General features: G+C 38.6%; 1 protein-coding gene across 1 annotated transcript in view; it reads right to left on the bottom strand.

The window, feature by feature from the left end:
- Positions 1-20,986, bottom strand: part of SRBD1 (S1 RNA binding domain 1) — a 225,995-nt gene that overhangs the window by 150,783 nt on the left and 54,226 nt on the right. Inside the window, exons 11-14 of the mRNA XM_030800181.1 lie at positions 16,982-17,089; positions 14,511-14,668; positions 10,905-10,995; positions 10,123-10,230 (exon numbers count right to left, since the gene is read on the bottom strand). Coding sequence (XP_030656041.1) covers positions 10,123-10,230; positions 10,905-10,995; positions 14,511-14,668; positions 16,982-17,089 — 465 coding nt within the window. The remainder of the gene's footprint in view (positions 1-10,122; positions 10,231-10,904; positions 10,996-14,510; positions 14,669-16,981; positions 17,090-20,986) is intronic.

The raw sequence follows: 20,986 nt of genomic DNA, 5'->3' as shown, positions 1-20,986 counted from the left end.
GAGAACCATTCCTCTATTTACTTTCCTTCAGAGGATCTTTTGCAATTGTATAAGGTAGTCTGAATTTTATTTCTAAAAGCTTTCTAACTTCTCAGTAAAGACTCTTGTGGGCCAATCTTCTCTCTTAACTTTGCATTTTTAAAGGCTGAAAACTGTAATTTCATAGAGCAATGTTCCTCAAACTTTGCACAACCCAGTACACATACATACATGTAACCAAAACAAATATTCATGAGGCAATACTTAGCTTACTACACGAAATGCCCTCTATTTCCTATTCTTTTCTATTTAACTTTTTTAAAATGCTGGTTGAGACGCACTAAATGGACTTCACATTTCACCAATGGGTTACAAGTTACAATCTGAAAAAGAGGCTCATACGACACAGAAAAATGAGGATAAAGAGAACATGAATCTGGATAGTATGGATAGAAGACACAAATTCATCACTTTACTTCAGCACTGGAGGCTTCTTAAAATGTGTCTCATACCAAGAATATCGGTTATACCTATACTTATCTAAAAATCGTACTTCTTGTCACTATCGCCTCACCTTGCTTTTAATTCTTGATATAGAATTTTTCACCAACTGACATATATAAAAATACACACACACTTATCTTTTTGTCTGTCTTCTCCATTGGAATGCAAACTTCAAGAGGGGTAGGGACTCTGCCTGTACTGCTTTCGTTCCCAGCACACAATACTGTGCCGGTCACATAGTCTTGGTTCTGAGGGATACTCTGCTGACTGGATGATCGAAAAAGGAGTAATGGGATGTTTTTGTTCTAGCTAAAGCATCAAAGGCCTGTTTTGCCAACAATAGCAATCATCCATCTGTGTCCTATAAAATGGGTGTGTTTTGAGGGGAGGGACAAGAGTTAGAGTCGACAGAAAAAATTTCTTTGGGAAGATGATTGGGATGCTATGCCATTTTTCCTGCTCTCTCAACATTTCACATAGAAGAATATCTTATCCATCACATGCCAAGTGGAAGGCACTTTACTGGGAACACCTCATGAGCTTCACATATGCTCCCAGAGTATGGAGTGCTAAACATGCCTTAGAAAAATGAAAAGGAAGAGCTACCTCTGAGGGCACAGAAAAGTATAAGAGGAAGGCAAGGATGGGTAAGAAAGAGAATAGGTGCAAGCATAAGGTATGAGAGAGAGAGAAAATTTAAAAGGGAGACAGCTGTGCTAAGGATAAGCTGTTGATACCCACTGGAGAGCAGGCAAGGAGGTATGAGCCAAATGGGCCTGCAGGAGGAAGTGTATGGTAGGCTTTCAACAGATTCTGTCCAAGAGGACTGAGCAGTGAAGTAACGCAAATGAGAATGGCTGGTCTGACGCCCAAGGCTAGAGAAGGAAAGCCATAACCAGTCAACCAAAGAAGATATCAGCTACATCACAGCTTCCTTGCAGGGGAAATCTCAGAAAACAAAAATAGAAAAACTCTTCATAACACCACATGAAAGGAAGCATCAGCAACTGTATTTGGGCCACCCAGAGGGCCTTACCCCAGAATGCAACTGGTCCTACTTCCTAAGACCATGCTCTTTTTTCCTGTGCTACTCCACTCTGAGGACTAAACTTATAGGGATCAGAAAATTCAGCTAGTGAGTTAGGGAAAATAAGAATAACAAAGAGGAAAAGAGAGAGGACACTAACTACAAATCCCAATAAACTAACCTGCAAATCCCGATAGTGAAGTAGCATCTTCCGGAGTGAAAGAGGCCTGACATTTAATTGAACTTATCTCAAGTTTGGAGCTCTGATTATTGCACTAGAGAAGATATTTCAACTGCTGAAATGAGACTATGCTAATAACTAAGAGGGACTGAAAAGGCTATGAGACCTGTCCATTATTTCAGCCAGGAATGAACATGAGTTCATCCAAACATGAGTTGAATAAAGAGAGGAGGTAGTAAAGAAAAAGTTGTTCTCTTCTTGTACCTTACTGAGTCTATCTCATTCAATCTGACATTTATAGGTGATAAATATTTGTTGAATAAATGAATGCATAAGTAAAATAACTACAAGAAAATATCCAAAAACATTAATATGATTCTCTGAGTAGTGACAGTACCAATAATTTTTATTTTCCTCTTGGTATTTTTCTGGACTTCTCAAGATCTCCCTCTTAAGCATCCTTTAAAAAAAAAGAATATTAAATTGCCAGACAATGAAGGCTATATCGTGTACATGTCTCAAGAGGCATAGATATCCTGAGGAAAGAACTAAAAGAAACAAGTAATTCTTAACTCAAAAGTGTATATTTAGATGATTAAAAAGATCATTATCTATCTTTTTTATGGTCTTTGGTGTCTGAACATAGCAAATTTTACATTTAAAGAAAATTTAAAATACAAAACCAATATGAGAAATTAGCTACCTGGATTCACCTTTTACTTGAAAACAACTAAAATACTAGATCTATCTTCTTAAAGAGATCTGTGAGTTGGCAAGAAAGAAATTTTTTTGCTAAAAAAAAAAAAATGAAGTACATGTGGGAACCTTGATTTCTGAAGCTGACTTTCAGCTGAGGGTATCTGCTGAACCAAGTGCATTTTATTTTCAAGTTTCATGGCCTCACAGAGCTTCACAGAACCAGAAGAATAAAGTACAAAACCCAGGATCTACCTAAGATATAGATGTTAACAAAAGATCCCCCACCTACTCTCACACATGTAAAGCTAGGACTCCAGAGTTAGGTTAAACCCTCTGTATAAGAATAAAACAGAAATATAACTCACTATACTCTACCCCCAGGAGATCACAATGAAAATGGACTATCTCAAACTCAGTCACAGGCTGATGTAGGGGGGAACTGCTGATGAGAATACGGAACCATAAGCCATCTGTCTGGTCTGCAGCCTAAATTCACACTACCTGGGTGGTCAGAAAAAAACTCAAGCCGAGAATTTAATTTAAGTGATCCCAAACTGGAAGTATCTAAGGGAGTGTAGCAGAAGCAAATGCAAATCCTCTTTGAAGCAACTTACCATCAGTCCAGGCCTAAATGAATTCCCACAAAGTTCCACCAAAATAAAAAGCTTACCATAAAAACTGAACAAAAAAGGAAAGGAAGCATCACAAAGCAGAAAACCAGCAATTACAGCATATAGCAGAAATTAACTTGCAAGGATTCTAGAATTATCACACAGATTGTAAAATGCAAGATTTAACATGGTTTAAAAAAAGACAGGCTTGAAAATATAGCCAGGAAAAAAGTGTTAGAATCATCAAGCAGATTTGAAAAACACAGAACTTCTAGATGAAAAATAAAACTGAAATTAAAAATTGAATAGGCCAGGCGTGGTGGCTCACACCTGTAATCCCAGCACTTTGGGAGACCACGGCAGGTGGATCATGAGGTCAGGAGTTCAAGACCAGCCTGACCAACATAGTGAAACCCTGTCTCGACTAAAAATACAAAAATTAGCTGGGCACGGTGGCAGGTGCCTGTAATCCCAGCTACTCAGGAGGCTGAGGCAGGAGAATCACTTGAACCCAGGAGGCAGAGGCTGCAGTGAGCTGAGACTGTGCTGCTGTACTCCAGCCTGGGCGACAGAGAAAGAGTCTGTCTTAAAAAATAATAATAAATACATAAATAAATGGATGTCAATTCTCCAAAAATTAAATTACAGACTTAATGAGTTAAAACTATAAAACTTCTAGTACAAAACAGAAGAAAATGACAGTAACCTTGGTTTTGCCAAAATTTCTTAAATAGAAAACAAAAAGCAAAAACTATACCAAAAAATTGATAAATTGGACTTTCTCAAAACTAAAATTTTTGCTATTCAAAAGATCCTGTTTAATAAAAAGTGAAAAGCCACAGACTGGGAAAAAAATGTTTACGAAACATATACCTGACAAAGGGCTTAATTCAGAATAAATAAAAATACTCTTATTCAATAATCACAAGGAAAACAATCCATTTTTTTAAATTCAAAGAGTTGAACAGATACCTCACCAAAGAAGATACATGGATGGCAAATAAGCAAATAAAGATGCTCATAATCATTAATCACTAGGAAAATGCAGATTAAAACCACAATGAGATATCACTACATATCCACTAGGGCAGCTAAATTTAAAAGGCTGACCATACTAAGCACTGACCATAACTTCATAATTCCATTAAGGATACGGAGAAACCAGTGTTATGGAATCCTTAGGGTGTCACTTTTCCAGCCAGACACCTCTGTGGCCAGTGGTGCCTTTGTCCGAGTTTTGCTCAGGCCCCCTGGGCTCGTTCCACTCACTCAAGCTGGCAGGCTGTGCTTGGCTGGTGCTACTGCCCCAGATCTCACCCTGCCAAGGGCGAGCCAGGCATAGTGCAGTGAGCAGTATGTGAGTGAGCACAGGGTCCGGCCACTGTGCACAGCTAGGCGTGCCAGCTGTGGCAGGGCAGGTGGTGCCATGCAAGGCTGTGGCTGGACCAGATATATCGCACACAACTACCACTGCAGACACCCACATCTGGACGAGGGGAACGCAGTGGTGCCTGGAAGGTGGGAGATGCCAGGAACCACAGAGTCCCAAAGAGGGTGTCATAGCCCTGGCTTAGGGAGCACCTAGGTCTGGGCTCCCCAAAGGGCTGCAGCTCTTTTCTCCTTCTCAAGGTCTGCAGCGTGGCAGGCAGGAGGGCATGTTTCAGTCCTGTTTGTGTTACAGCTCTTTCAGATCCACCATTTGGTGGAACCAGAGTTCTTGTCTGACGTCCAAGAAGAATGAGGTATGTGGACAACTGGAGGGTGAGCAAGGCAGAGAGGAACTTCATTGAGTGACAGAACAGCTCTCAGAAGACCCAAAGTGGGTAGCTCCTTTCCACAGGCAGGTTGTCCCAGTGAGTGTCTAGCTCTCAGCAGAAAGGAGACCCACAGTGGGTAGTCCCTTTCTGCAGGCAGGTTATCCCAATGAGTGTCCAGCTCTCAATGGAGAGGAGATAGGCAGTGGGTAGCCCCATTCTGCAGACAGGTCTCCTGACAAGTGTCCAGCTCTCAGCAGAGAGCAGACCCAAAGTGGGTAGCTCCTTCCCACAGCTGGTAGTCCCAACATCTGTGTCAGTCTGGCTGAGTCCAGGGTATTTATGGACTCAGAAGGGAGGAAATGCATGCTGATTGGTCCATGGGCGGCCATGGGCAGGTCTGGAAAAAGTACCTTAAGTTCTCACTCCCGGCCACAGACTCCACCCAGAACTGGCAGCCTGGCCTCCAGACTTCACGCAGGCCCTGGCTTGGAGGTGGGGGTTTCACTGAGACCTGCCCCTTGCCACCCAGGAATGTCTGCCTCCCATCATCAACATGCATCCATGGTGTGTGGGCTGTTTGTGTCAGGGGACACCTGTAGGCCTGTGCCAAGCTGCCCTTAGCCATCACCCCACCCCAGCCTCACTCCTGTGTTTGTTGGTGCCCAAAATCCTGAACAGGCTGAGGCAGCAGGGGCTGGTGTCAGCACTGCCCCGAGTGCATGCACACCTGTCCAGGTCGCAACAGTGCCTAGGCTCGGCCACAACTTTGCTCTGTTCTGGAGCGGATGCTGGCAGCAGGGAGAGGCCAGGGAGCTGGAGCAGGCACTTCCGAGCCTGCAGGGGAAGGGGCATCGCAGGTCCCTGAGACCACAGGGATGCCCAGATCCAGAGCTGCAGCTGGGCAGCTGCAACTGCGCCAAGGAGCATGGAGCTCCTGCCCCACTAACCTGGTAGGAGGTGGGGCTCCTGTCACCTGTGGAGCATGCAACCCCAGCCACAACTCCCCTGCTGCAGCCGGTGTCTTCCCAGCAGCTGTTCCAGATGGGCTGCCACTGCCACCACTAGAATTCTATACGTTGCTGGAGGGAAAGTAAGATGGTACAACCATTTTGGGAAAAAGCTTGACAGTTTCTTAAGTTAAACATATGCCATATACCATATACCACACAACACAGACTTTCCACACCTATTTACCTAAGAGAAATGACAGCATATATCCATACAGACTTGTAAACGAATGCTCATGCTGCTTTATTGGTAGTAGCAAAAAACTAGCAACAACTCGAATATCTGTCAACAGGTGACTGAATAAACTAATCGTGATACAGCCAAACAATGAATACTGTTCAGTAATAAAAAGAACCACTGGTTTCTGCAACAAGGATGAAATCTCAAAATAATCATGCTCCATGAAAGAAGCTAGTAAAAGATTATACACTGTATGATTCCATTATGTATAAATCTAAAAAACACAAACTAATGTATAACTACAAAAGCAAAATGAGTGCCTACTATACGTCAAAAGATTGAAAATTGCAAACCATTCTAGCATATACTTTAAACAAATGACCCATAAAACTGTAGAATTTTTCACGAACATTTTCAACTTTCATTCTTTCATGAACATTTCAACTTCAACTATCACAATTCAGTATGTGATAACTGAGACTTAGCATGGTTACATTCTGCAACTTAACTCCAGTTTAACTTTTCGCTCCTTTGGTAATTAGAATTTGCAGCTTTGGATGACTTGCCCATAATATGTGTATCATGATTCGTAAGGTATTTTAAGGGTAGGGAGAGAAATGAATGAGAGAAAAGATAGATGAATGGGTCAGGTTTCATGGGGTTTATGAATTAGGATATATATCATGGCGTTTGTTAACCTATGGCAGCATGTCAAGGCAAACAGTGTTGGAAGGAACAGATAAGAGGAAATGTGCTGGTAGATATGGCTGGAAAAGGTTTTTCAGGATGAGTGGCTGACAAGATTATAGAAATACCTATCAGATTATCTGTTCAGAAGTTATTAAAAATGATGGCCAGAGAAAGCCTGGAGATTTCAATTTCAATGTAACTTCAAAATGTAAGATGAGAAAACATGGTTTTCTCAAATAAGCACTTTGAATTGGCAAAATGATAATAAAATGAAATTAAACAGCTGATTTTTCTAAAGCACTTGCTATAAATTCCAATTAGATATTTGCATCGTTTAAAAACTTCAAAAGCACATAATATTAGCAAACAAATGCAAAAAGTACATTAAAAGACTAATACACTGTAAGTAGAGTTAAATCAGAACTGCAAAAATGGTTCAACTGTAGAAAATAGCTACTATTATTAACCACATGGGTAGATTTCAAAACCCCACATAATTATAGCAGAAAGGAGAAAACAGACTACAGGAGAAAGACCACCATCCAAAGCAAGTCTTAAATTGCAACAAAATGGGGCTCTCCTGAAAGAAAATGCCTAATAGAGACTATATTCATAAAAGTGCAAAGAAGGCACCAAAGATCCTGGCTAACACGGTGAAAACCCACCTCTACTAAAAACTATAAAAAATTAGCCAGGCGTGGTGGTGGGCACCTGTAGTCCCAGCTACTCAGGAGGTTAAGGCAGGAGAATGGCATGAACCCGGGAGGTGGGGCTTGCACTGAGCCGAGATGGCACGACTGCACTCTCGCCTGGGTGACAAAGTGAGACTCCATCTCAAAAAAAAAAAAAAAAATTTATATTAATGGGGTCTCCCTAAACTCAAAGATTAGCCCACACTTAACATATTCACTACAAATAGCCTTAAAAATAGGAGATACATAACACATTCCATTTTAAATCTTCACAGTGGTCAATGGTGCTAACAGGTAAGTAACATTTCCACAGATGAAGATGCTAAAGCTAAAAGAGGATTAAAAATATATGGCTAATCAGAGGCAGTAGGTGGCAGGCCTGAACCTAGGTCGTCTCTATAGCCCACATACCACAGCACCTATGGTGAGGCTCAACTAAAATGGCATCTAATTCATATCCATTAATAAGACTGAACATCTCATGATACCACGATACACAGATTTATTATTTTACACAAGTACGATAGATATTATTACTATCCAAAGTGATAGATTTTTTTTTTTTTTTTGAACGACTTCTATCACCAGCTGATCATGCCCTCCCCCCCCCCCCCCCCCCCCCCCCCCCCCTACACCCCCCCCCCCCCTATTTTTTATTTTAAGACAGGTCACTTGTCCATCCCACCTGATCCCCCCCCCCCCAATCTATTACACGTCCACCCCCCGTGATAGATTTTACTATCATCCCTATTGCATCAAGGTGAAAATGAACTTTATGTAGGCTTATTAATTTGCATAAGAAAATACTGCCTCTCATTTCACGGCACTTTTAAAGATATATAATTTGTATTTATAATAAAAGTACGTATATAAACAAATACAAACACACTCATAAAAAAACATACTGTTTATTAAAGCCTTAGTGTTTTTATGTAATTTATGTTACCTCACTTTTAATACTGTTAAAAAACCTGTGAGGTAGGTATTCTTTTCCCCATTTTAAAAATGAAGGAAAGTGAAGCTAAGAAAGGCTAAGTAACTCTTCAAAACCTACATAACTAGTAAATGATTAAAACAAAAGATGAGGCCAGGCGCGGTGGCCCACGCCTGTAATCCCAGCACTTTGGGTGGCTGAGGCAGGCAGATCATGAGGTCAGGAGATCAAGATCATCCTGGCTAACATGGTGAAACTCCGTCTCTACTAAAAATACAAAAAATTAGCCGGGCGTGGTGGTGGGTAGCTGCAGTCCCAGCTACTCGGGAGGCTGAGGCAGGAGAGTGGCATGAACCCGGGACACAGAGCTTGCAGTGAACCAAGATTGCGCCACTGCACTCCAGCCTGGGTGACAGAGCGAGACTCTGTCTCAATAAAAAATAAAAAGATGAACACAGATTTGTCCGACCCCACAGTTCATCCTTTCCTTTCTAATAGTACATACTGCCTAAAGTTCAGTAAAGGGATATCCTATAAGCAAATGCAGAAAAAACTGAAGCCATCTTCACTACTTAGTATTTTTATAATTTGAAAGTTGTACTTATAACCACTACAAATGTATGCAAGATATTTACATGAAATTAATGTGAACAAGTTAAAAAAAAATCAAAGAAGGTACCTGAAATAAACTGAACCAGCTACATCAGTGCTCGTATTAGTTTCTCAAAAGGACTGGGTGCACGTTTGCAGTTCCCAGAATAGGGAAGACCCACAGTATTTCCCAGGCCAACTTAAATTACAAGAGAAAGAGGGAAAAATTCTGCAGTGGATGTTTCAATCTCTTTCCTTCTTGAATCATGATCCCATGGCACCTATCAGTTTGTTCCTCACCTTCTCTTACTCCCGTTGTTACCCTGAGTTTGTTTTTCTGACTGACTGTGCCTACACTCTTGGCACTCTTGACTGTACTAACTGCCTGGCCCTTCCCTTTTGGCCTACCTACACAAATCCTAGAGTTCTTCCTGTGTTAGGTTTTACTTTCTGTTACTTTGTGGATCCTGTCAGTCACCTACTCATCAGTCGACTATTCTTTTAGTTATTAGTTTTCTCACTAGCAGTGGGAGATAGCTCTTGATCACTTTCTGTTAAATATCAGCCATTATAACTACCCTCTCTCCTAGAATTAAATCCTTTAGAACTTAATATTCTACTATAGTTTGGAAAAGGTAGACATGACTATTGAGATCCAAAGAGGAAGTAGGGAAACAATGGTGAAAGAAAGCAGAACTACTACAGATGCAGGGGCAAGACTAGAGAAATTGGGTCTTTCTAATCCAAAGCTATTCACAAGTTATCCGTATGCCTATATGAAATAAAAGTTTGTGACCAAGGGATAAATGAGGAAAGAATACTGGAAATACTTTTTAATTCATAATACTTACTTTGGCTCTCAGTTCTGAAGGGTAATGATTCATAGGCTTCAAAGCTTTGGGAGAAGAAGGCTAAGTTATTCACAGTCTACTACTAGCTGCTAGCCTGGTACATCATTCTACTTATTATTCAGTAGTTAACTAGAACCTTCACACAATGTATAACCTAGAAAATCCGATGAAACTGAGCCGTAACGTGCTGCTTCTGTAAGAGGTTTCTGGACTCTGTCCTGCTCTAATCATTCCTGTCTCAAATTTCTCCAAGAGTCAGACACTTTACATTATCCTGCAAAGTTCTCATGAACACCAAGAGGTGGTCTAGAGGGCAAAGAAGATGTACGTCTTAAAAAGAGAAGGGAGGATTCATCACAAAAGGAACTTTAAAGTTCCTATGCTTCTCCAAGAAAAGAGACATACGTAACAGCCTTACCAGTAAACAACATCCAGTGGTGCAAAATAATTCTTCATTATCAGGTCAGCAAAGTAAGCTTCTGTTTCCCGGCAGGCAGTTCCATTTCCAATCACTACTGTGTTGCAGCTTCAAGGCAGAAACAGAATGACAAACTGAATTTCAAGGCATGCTTTGAAACCAACCGGAGAAAATGTACAGAATGCACAAATACTATTATATGATTCTCTTATTCTCTCATATATACAAGCAACCTGTCCACTGTTGCATAAGGAAAACACAGACATATAGAATAAAAGACACTGCCCTGCATTCGGTATAGGAGGCAGCAGAGAAGTATTTTACTGTCGCAGTATCTCAAAAAAGTCAGCTTTCTTCCCATTGAGAAGGAACCAAAATCAAACATGAGTAAGTCAACTCTGGAGCATTCTAAGCCACAATAAAGATATTATGATTAAATTATATAATATATCATCAGTTTCTGAAACCTCTAACTACAACCACATCTATTCCTCAGATGGAAAGAAGGGAGGGAGAGAAGGAGAAAATTGGAACAGAAGAATAACTGCTCACATCTGCCCATATTACCTCCTTTATTTGTGAAGGTGGCAAAGTAAGGGAGCAGCGTTTCTCAAGTCTCCACATTCAGAGTTCTCCAGCAATTTGCCCCAGAACTGTTTTACATGGTTCCTTCTCTCTCACAAAGGCACCTCCCTTAATCCCTCCCTCCAAATTAGGGGCTTCAAAGGTATCTCTGGTTGGCTGAGCCACTGAAATATTCAAAAGATTTCTTATTTTCATACTTGAAATTCAGCAAAAGCCTCTTTATTTTCTCCGCCTCTCGGAAGCCTTGTCCACAATGCAAGTAAACCACATCAGTATGAAGTATCTGACCTTTAAAAAATGAAAAGAATAAGCCATTTTATAAGAAATTACAAAGTGAAACACATGAATGATTTTATTAAGCAAGTTGTAACAGAAAAGGAGACTGGCTTGTTTCTTAAAATGAAGTCTAAACTATTCATATTCACTAAATCAGATTCTTCCTAACCTCTCTGAAGTATTGCTCCTTCCAATTTCACAGGATTCTGTTTGCTACACAAAACTATTAATTGGAGAATATGCTAGGATATCTAAAAGAAAAATGGTTTTCACTAACATCTAACATTAATAGTAGTAAAAGCAAACATTAACTGAATTGTTAGTATATGTTAGACACTGTTGTGAAACTATCCTATTTCTTTTTTTCTGGTTGTAGATACATGACTTTATTTACCTTGTGCATATTTAAGACTTATGAGCCTTTCTATATTGCATTATACAGAAAAATATTTTATTTTTTATTGAAAATATTTATTTTTAACAATTAAATTTAAACCAATTAAAATTATTTTGATTAAAAGTATTTTTTAAAATTTGAGGATAACTACCTAAAGAATAAAAGTGAGCTAAGAGACTAACTTAGAAGTTAGGAAAAGAACAGCAAAATAACCCCAAAGAAAGCAGAAGGTAGAAAATGTTGAAGTTAAAAGCAAAAATTAACAGAAAAAAATACAACAGAAAAAATCAACAAAGTTCAGTTACAAATCACTTAAGAGAAAAACATACTTTTAGCAATACCAATCAAGTAAAAGAAAGGACAGAAGATACAAATACAGTAATTATATTAGGAATAAAAAGAAGATATAACTAGAGATTGAGCACAGGTTTAAAAGATATCTACCATTATAAACAACTTTATATTAAATTATGAAAACAGATAATTAGAAATATCTTACCAAAACAGCTTAAGAATATAGATGTGTTTGTGACATTTTTAAAACAATTATCCTATAAGCAATACAATAACTGAAAACTGATCTAACAACATACCCAAAAGAAAGTATCATAACCAAGTTCCATTAATCTAAGGAAAGTGTGACTTGACATTTTAAAAAAATCTAGTAATATAATTCATCACAGCAACATAGTCAAGGACAAAAGCCATATGATATTTTAACAGATGCAAAAAAAAAAAACACTGATAAAATATATTTCCCACTGGCTGTAAAATGAACAGCATAAAAAGACAACTAGGATAACAAAAACAAAAAGTCATGACTATATCTAGAACATAGATAAAATATCCCCACAACCCCCCCCCCCAAAAAAAAAGCAGGTGGGAACAATGTACTGACAAGACACCTATGCATCAGCAGCTGCATGGACGGAAGCAGAAAGAAACAATGGAATATATGATGGAACTGAGAACAGGAGAATCCCAAAAATGTCAAAGGCTACTTCCCTGGAAATCACAACAGTCAGTTTGAGAACAGGAGCTGAAACTGAGAGAGATTCAGCACAAAGGGGGCCCAGTACTTCTGAAAGGATTGGAAAACACTGATCCCTATGAACTCTTGAAACCAACTAGTAGAAGATACCTTTCAAGACAAAAATTCCACACTGAGGAGAAACAATTGGTAATCATCCAAACTGAGCAAAGTAAAGACAGTAAGAGCAAAGGAAAAAGAAAGCCCAGATAAAATAAAGGAAAGCAATAGAGAAGCAGATTCCAGAAAGTATAAACTATCTCTCAATCCACACAGAGTTTTTTTTTTAATGATTTGGAAAAAACAGAAGAGAAAGTTCTAGAGATATACAGTGAGAACAACTTGCCTGACCAGCTTCTACTAAAAGTTCAGTGAAACTAATGTATGTAAAACTAAAGAAATGCATGATAGTCAAATTCTATATAGAATGATTTTTTTTAAACAAAAAAATTTTTAAAAGACTAATATAATGTCCTTACAGAAAGATGTGCCTAATGTATGAGAACAAGCTTCTTAAAAAGAAACATTACAGAAAATAAGAGTAACGTTAAGTCTGGCTCATGCCGGTAATCCCAGCACTTTGGAAGGCCAAGGCAGGCACATAGCTTGAGCTCAGGATTTCAAGACCAGCCTGAGCAACATGACGAAACTCCATCTCTACTAAAAATACAAAAAAAAAAAAAAAAAGCCAGGCATGGTGGTGCGTGCCTATGGTCCCAGCTACTCGGGAGGCTGAGGTGGGAGGATAGCTTGAGCACAGGAAGCGGAGGTTGCAATGAGCTGAGATCGCGCCACTGTGCTCCAGCCTGGGTAACAGAGCAAGACCCTGACTCAGTAAAAATTAAATAAATAAAAGAATAACATAAATCAAAATTAGAAAATCTCAGAAATTAGATGAGATAAACTGGGAATGAATTAAAGATGAAAGAAAAAATTATTTCAGAAATGAAAATCTAAACTAAAAAAATAAAAACAGTAAATGCTAATACAAAATAAAACAAGAAGTTAAAAGATCAAAAACATTAGAAATAAAGAAGTTCATAGGGAGCTATAACCCTATTTTTCAAAGTATCAAATGGAAATTCTAAAACTGAAAAACCAATCACTTGAACTCGGTAGATGGTTTTAGTAACAAATTAGACATAGCAGGATAGAGGATTAATTAACTTAGATGATCAACAGAAAATAAACAAAAAGGAGAGAAGAAACTGAAAGGCATAATATGTATGTAATTGGAGTTCCAGAAAGAGATGCTAGAAGCTCCACAAACCCTAAGTGGAATTCATGCAAAAAAGGAAAGACAAGAAAACCCACACATACACACACACTGAAAGCACATCGTAAGAAAGCTGAAAAACACAAAAAGAAAATCTTAGCAGCCAGAGGAAAAGGACATATTACCTTCAAAGGAACAATAACAAATAACAACAGTTTGGCTGACTTCTCAACAAAAATTAGAGTAGCCAAAAAAAAAAAAAAAAGAATGACATCTTTAAAGTACTGAAAGTAACTGCCAATCTTGAATTCAACACCAAGCAAAAAATATTATTCAAAAATGAAGGCAAAACAGATGTTTTCAGACAAACTAAAACTAAGACAATGTGTCTCATTAAAAGTAATAGCATAGAGTTCTTCAGGCAGAAAGAAAATGATCTCAAATGGAAGCACGGAAATGCAAAAGAAATGAAGAATATCAGTGTAAACATTAAGTAAATAGGAAAAAAATATTGACTGAGCAAAACAATAAAAATGTCTTTTGGAATTTAAAATATAAGCAGAATTAAAGTGTATCATATATAAATGCATCACAATAATAGAATCTGATGGGGAATTAATAGAGTTCAAGTCTGAGCCTAATTAATCCTCAATATCTCTACTGAGACATAGGGAGCGCATAAATGATAGTTGTATATTGAGGGGTTTGATCAACAAATGAGAGAAAAATGAAGTTTGATTATCTGGTTCCCAACACCCCTGTATGTCAGAAAACCACTTTCTAAGCCTTAAAAATTAACATGATTTCCAAATCCTCATGAAACGTATGAAGTGAAACATAACCAACCAAACAACTTTTACATGGAAAATTGCAAGACAACTTACTGGTAGGAGAAATTATAGCTAATTTGCAACCATGTTTATAACCAGGATCCACTCCCATTAAGGTGCGCCCTGGAACAGGGCTTGTTAAAAGGAGCTGACGAAGGTTCCGTCCAAACATCATTACTGATTCCTTCTCTGCATCTGATGTTAGTTTGGCTCTTTAGAAATAGAAGAAAAGAAAAAGTTTTTCATTCACCCAAATTTTCTTTCCAGAAAAGGAGCAGAATTCATTTTGTACAATTATTTCTCAAAGGATAATTTATTATAATATAACTTAAGAGAAAAATATACAAAAATTATACTGAGTCTATTTTCACTAATCACAGTAATATACCACAAGCAATTTTGAAGCAAGTCTTGTAAGTTTATCATACCTATATTACCTATCTGCTCTCTACTGTATATAAAACCCATATTTATAAATATGTGTATATGTGAGAAAGACAGAGAGTGTACACACATTTGAATGTCACATGGGATGCAAACAAAAGTAGGCACAGTGGGCAGGGAGAAAATACCCTGGACAATGGAAACAGCATATGTAAAGGCTCATGGCTCATTATAGAAACAGCAAGTAATTTCGTATGCTAAAGTAAAAAGAAACAGTGAGACAGAAGTAGAGGCAAGAAAAAAACAGATAATGAAGGGTCATGCATGTTCTTCTCAAGAGCTTGGATTCTAGATCAGCTGAAAGAAGTATACAAGCATGAAATTGTGAGATGAGAATTTTGAAAGGGCAATTTGTAATATGCACTGGAAAAGACAAGACAGAACACCAAGATCATCTATGACGCTAGTTCAGTAATCCAGACAAAAAATGATGATGTCCTGAATTAAGAGAGTCACCACGGAGATAAAGGGGAGGAAAAATTCAAGTTATAATAAAAGATGGCAAAATAGATAGCACTTTGTAACTGACAATGTAGAACTGATGACAGAGATAGATGTGAAAAATGACACATGGATGAATGATCATGACAGTCACGGGAATAAGATATGCAGAAGTAGGCTATGCATAGTATACAGTCAACCAAATTAAATGACTGCAAAATAAAATAGTCTAAAAAACAAACCAAGTGGGAGTGTCCTCCTCTTTCATTGCTATTCAGGTAAGTATTCCTATCAGGAGGCGTATCTGTAGATAATACCTGCAAACTAACTTATAAACTGAAATAAGTTATATTATTTTAACCATGGGCATTTTAGAAAAAGAAAGAGAAAGTACTCTTGCTTATCTACTGCTAATGGAATTCAGAAAAAGTTTATACATTAAATGATCCCACATCAAACTGTTTACATTAAACCTTAATGAAATTATTCCACATACAGTGAAGTTACTCAAATCAAAAATATATGCAAAAAATGTCAAAAGTGCCACTAGACATAAGCAACATGAGAAAACAATAAAAAGAAAAACACACAAAAAGAAACTGAAATTTTAAATAACATAATTTTTTCCTTCAGGAAGAACCAAATTCCTGATTTTTAAAGTGTATGCCCTGGCTCTCAAAAGCAAGCGATGTTAGACAGTTTGAAATGAAACACAATTCTAAAAGGAACAATATTTTTAGGCTATATCTAGGCTAAAATGGATGTAACAAGAGATTAAATGACTTTGGTAAAAAGAAATTGGACAACAGGACTATGCGTCTTTTTTAATAGTACCTGCTCACTCCCTGCTCTGAACCCATCTTAATTCAATGGTCAAGTCCAGCAAAAGAGAAACAAGCCCTATACAGGCTGCTCAAAATTCTAGAGAGGTTGAAGAGATGGCTACAAAACTACAGTTTTCAAGTAGCCCTTGCTGAAACCTACAAATAAATGACAATGAAGATAATCTACAATAGTCTGGAAGAAATGTATTAGGGAATGTCTAGTTTCTAAAGATTGGGTGCAAAAACAAGGGTTACAGAGAAGTAAGAGAGAGGAGGTTTGCCTCTCTACATTTATTTTCTTTCCATCTTCTGTCCTGAAAACAATTCTGCATCTCACCCCTTTTGCAGTTTTCATCTATATTACTTAGTCCTTCTATTAGTCCATTCACATTGCCATTTTAATAATCTCCTAATATTTATCATTGCTGATAATTTTTCATCCAAATAACTCCCATTTGGAGTTAAAAACAAAGTAATTGACTCATCATGTACCCTACTGATTTCCTTATGCTTTCTTTGGCTCTCTTACCTCTAAAAACTGCCTCCAACTGTAAGACCAGTATTGCAGGATTTCAAGGGGTGCACATTAAGTGGTCAAGATTTGAAAAACATATCATAATTAAGAACTATTTTTATGATCTATGCATGTGAATGCATCTACAGATTGAAATCAAGCCTTAACTTTAACATTTTGTGATGCTGACTAAATTCTTTCAATTGGTTAATCAATCAACAAACATTAGCTACACACTATAATGGTACTAGTACCACATAATAATAAGCAGTACACAAAATTAAACAAGACAAGATATATACCTGAATTCTCTACAGAGAAGAGGATAAATAAGGCGCTTAAAGGAATCATTCAGTGAATTACGTAAGATCTTCATTAACTCTGGCTTTGCAAAGCTACGTGGTCTCCACCTGCAAAACAGAAAAGCCCATACTAAAACTGATGCAACAATAAATAAGGCCATAAAAAGGCTCCCAAAAAGAAGGGAGGTGGAATACAGAACGGGGGAAAACCTTTATTGAAGTCAAAGTAATATAATCTGTGAGGAAAGGCTGTGGTATCTGAAAATTATTACTATGACATCTGGAGTTTTTATTTTAAAAATCCTAGTAACTATCTATGGTCAGATATAAAACAAAGAAAAAATTTCCTCTTCAGTAAAGGGTCTCCAAAGCAATATTAATAATGGCCAAAATCTTAAGATACAAAAAAGTCACCAAAAAATTATTACACCACTGCTATAGACTGAATTGTGTCCCTCCCCACATCCGTATCTTGAAGATGGGGCCTTTGGGGGATAATCAGGTTTAGATGAAGTCGTAAGGGTGGGGCTCTCATGATGGAACTAGTGCCCTGATAAGAAGAGATAACAGAGAGCTTGCCCTTTCTCTCTCTTTCTCAACCATGTGAGGACACAGGAAAAATGCAGCTGTCTACAAGCCAGGAGGGCAGCCCTCACCAGAAAGTGAATCAGCTGGCATTTTGATCTTGGACTTCTCGGCCTCCAGAACTATGAGAAAATAAATTTCTCTTGTTGAAGCCACATAGTCCGTGGTATTTTGTTATGTTAGTCCAAGTTAAGACAGCCATTGTATCCTTTTTTTCCCTCTTTATCTCTTTCTGAGAGTTAAAGTACAGTGAGCAAAGCAAAAACTCTGTTTCAACCCTTGCCTCTTGCCATTTCTGAGAACTTACTCTATTGCTCAGGCCACAGTGCTCTACCAGGCAGCATCTGCATATGTAATGCGGAGTATAAATGTCACAGAACCAATTGTTAATGAACACTGGAGAAAGAATAGAAGAGAAAAGCACAAGCTAAAAGGACAAATGTAGCCTCACTGAAACTGTCCCTATAAACCTTATAAAATTAATCAGGAAAGAAGGGAGGGCTAGAAATGAAAATAAACCAAGCTGGCAGCACATTCAGCATTAATCATGAGGTCAGCTCACTCTCTGACCTGCTTCCTCATAGTTGTTTGGTGCCTACTGTCCTAGAATCACACAGACCCTGTTACTAGATTATAGCTCCCCCTTAACTGCTCTGTAGGTAACAACCTGAACATTATGAAATGTTAAGTTTTTCATTTGAATACTCTTTCAGGTCCTGTGTACCAACAAAACTACTGACATCAGCTAGTATGAAAGACCCCCACCAAGAAGCTGACTCACCAAAGAGAACAGTTTCCATATCCTGATGATTTTATCCCCCTTACCCCAACCAATCAACGACCACAAATTTCCAGCTCCTTGCCCTCCATTATCCCCTTAAAAATCCTAGCCCAGGCTGGGCACAGTAACTCACATCTGTAATCCCAGAATATGGCCTTCCAGAGGCCAAAGTGGGAGGATCACTTGGAGTTCAAGACCAGTCTGGGCAACATAGCCAGACCCTGTCTCTACAAAAAATAAAAATTTAGCTGGATGTGGTGGTGTGTGCCTGTAGTCCCAGCTACTTAGAAGGCTGAAGCAGGAGGATCGATTGAGCCTAGAAGGTTGAGGCTGTAGTAAGCCATGATTGCGTCACTGCACTGCAGCTGAGCAACAGAGACCCTTTCTTAAAAACAAAAACAAAACAAACAAAAAAAACCCCAGCCCAGAACTTTTTGGGGAAATGGATTTCAAGGCCTCCTCCCATCTCCTCACTCAGTGCCCTGCAATCATTAAACCCTTTTTTTTTTGAGACGGAGTCCCACTCTGTCACCCAGGCTGGAGTGCAGTGGTGCAATCCCGGCTCACTGCAACCTCCATCTCCTGGGTTCACGCCATTCCCCTGCCTCAGCCTCCTGAGTAGCTGGGACTACAGGCACCCGCCACCATATCCAGCTAATTTTTTGTTTTTGTGTTTTTAGTAGAGATGGGGTTTCACCGTGTTAGCCAGGATGGTCTCGATCTCCTGACCTCGTGATCCGCCCACGTCAGCCTCCCAAAGTGCTGGGATTGCAGGCGTGAGCTACCTCGCCAGGCCCATTAAACTCTTTTCTCTGCTACAAACCCTGCTGTCTTGGTGTATTAGTCTGTTACTGTACAGTGGGCATATAAACCTGTTGGTCCTATGATACTATCCATTCTGTGTTTTCATCCATCTACAGCATCTCTGCCCTTGCCCTCTTGAATGAAAACCATTAACAAAATATTAATTAATATTACCTTAAGGGTACTCTCATCCCCTTTACTTTATCTTAGGCTAGGAAATGAACTAAATTTCACTGAACAAACATTTAAGCACTTACAATGTTTTGTTCCAAAGATTACGTAATAGCAACTAACTGAATCTCTTCCATAGAAAGTGTCATATAGTTTTTAAATTTTAGTGAAAGTGCTTTTAGGCAGGATATACATCCTTCCTTCCACCTAAATCCCTGCTGCTCCCTACTGTAACATTTGCCTGAAGGAATTAGGGATACAGAGGAGTAAGATTTCTCTACTCCATTGAAAAAAGGCATGAATTCAACAAACACACCTTTTTTCAATGAAACAAATATCTAAACAAATGTATGGCACAATAAATGTAAAAATAGAAATAAATGTTAAAGATATGAAGAACTCAAAAGCAGAAGTGACAGCAAACAGCAGTATAATATACTAGTTAAAAGTATGATCTGCTCTGCTCTATTACTTTTTTTTTTTTTTTTTTTTTTTGAGACAGAGTCTCATCTCACTCTGTCACCCAGGCTGGAGTGCAGAGGCATAATCTTGGCTCATTGCAACCTCCACCTCCCAGGTTCAAGCCATTCTCCTGCCTCAGCCTCCCGAGTAGCTGGGACTACAGACGCGCACCATCCCGCCCAGCTAATTTTTGTATTTTTAGTAGAGACAGGGTTTCACCATTTTGTCCAGGCCAGTCTCGAACTGCTGACCTCAAGTGGTCTACCTGCTTTGGCCTCCCAAAGTGCTGGGATTATAGGCGTGACCCACCATGTCTGGCCTTGCTCTATGTTCATGGTGGATTTACTTAAGTATATCTGTGCTACGATTTCTTCATCAGTAAAATGGGAGTAATAATAGTCTACTTCATTGAATTGTTGTGAGTTAACATAAGCAAGGGACTTATAATGGTGCCTGATACATTCTGTGTAAGTTTTTGCTGCTGCTGCTGTTATTATTATTAATTTGGGGAATCCAATGTCAAGAAAGACTTCCCAAAAGAAACATCTGAGATGGGTTTTTTTTAATGAATTGTAGTTCACCAAGCAAGACAAAAGAATAAGGGCATTCTGGGAAGAAATCATAGCATATGTAAAAGCTCAGAGGCATGAAAAAGCACGGTAAATTGAAGTAACTATAAGGTTAGTGCTTCTAGGAAATAAAGTGGCAAGATCAACAGGAGGAAAGATGAGGGTAGAAAATGTGGCAGTGGCTGGATCATAAAGGGTCTGATACACAAAGCTATGGAGCTTGACCAGGTAGGAGAGAGAACATAGTCCTGAATCATGGAACAATATGCTAGACAGATAGTCCTTAGAGGTAGGAAGACCCTAATGGAGTGATTTTTTGTTTTAATGTATGTATCTGATTTGTCTCCTCAGGTGATTCCCTTTAAGCCACTGCTTGCAGGAAAAAGCCAGAAATCTTAAATATCACCTACCCATACCCTCTCAAACCCCCAGTAGTCTTCTTCAAGTCTCAAGATCCTCCCTTGGCTTGGACTGCTCTCCTCCCCTTCCTGGAACAGAGAGCTATGGGTCTATTTAATACTTGAGGATGCCTCAATTATACCCATTCAGTTGAACTTTAGACCACCAGACCCAGCCCTGAAAGAGAACAGCTATATTCATTTCCTACATTATAGAAACTCCTTTTTTCTCCTT

This window comes from Nomascus leucogenys, chromosome 19 (assembly GCF_006542625.1).
Source record: "Nomascus leucogenys isolate Asia chromosome 19, Asia_NLE_v1, whole genome shotgun sequence".
NCBI lineage: Eukaryota > Metazoa > Chordata > Mammalia > Primates > Hylobatidae > Nomascus > Nomascus leucogenys.
The sequence above is the reverse complement of the archived record's forward strand: the minus strand, read 5'-3'. Positions and strand labels throughout refer to the sequence as shown.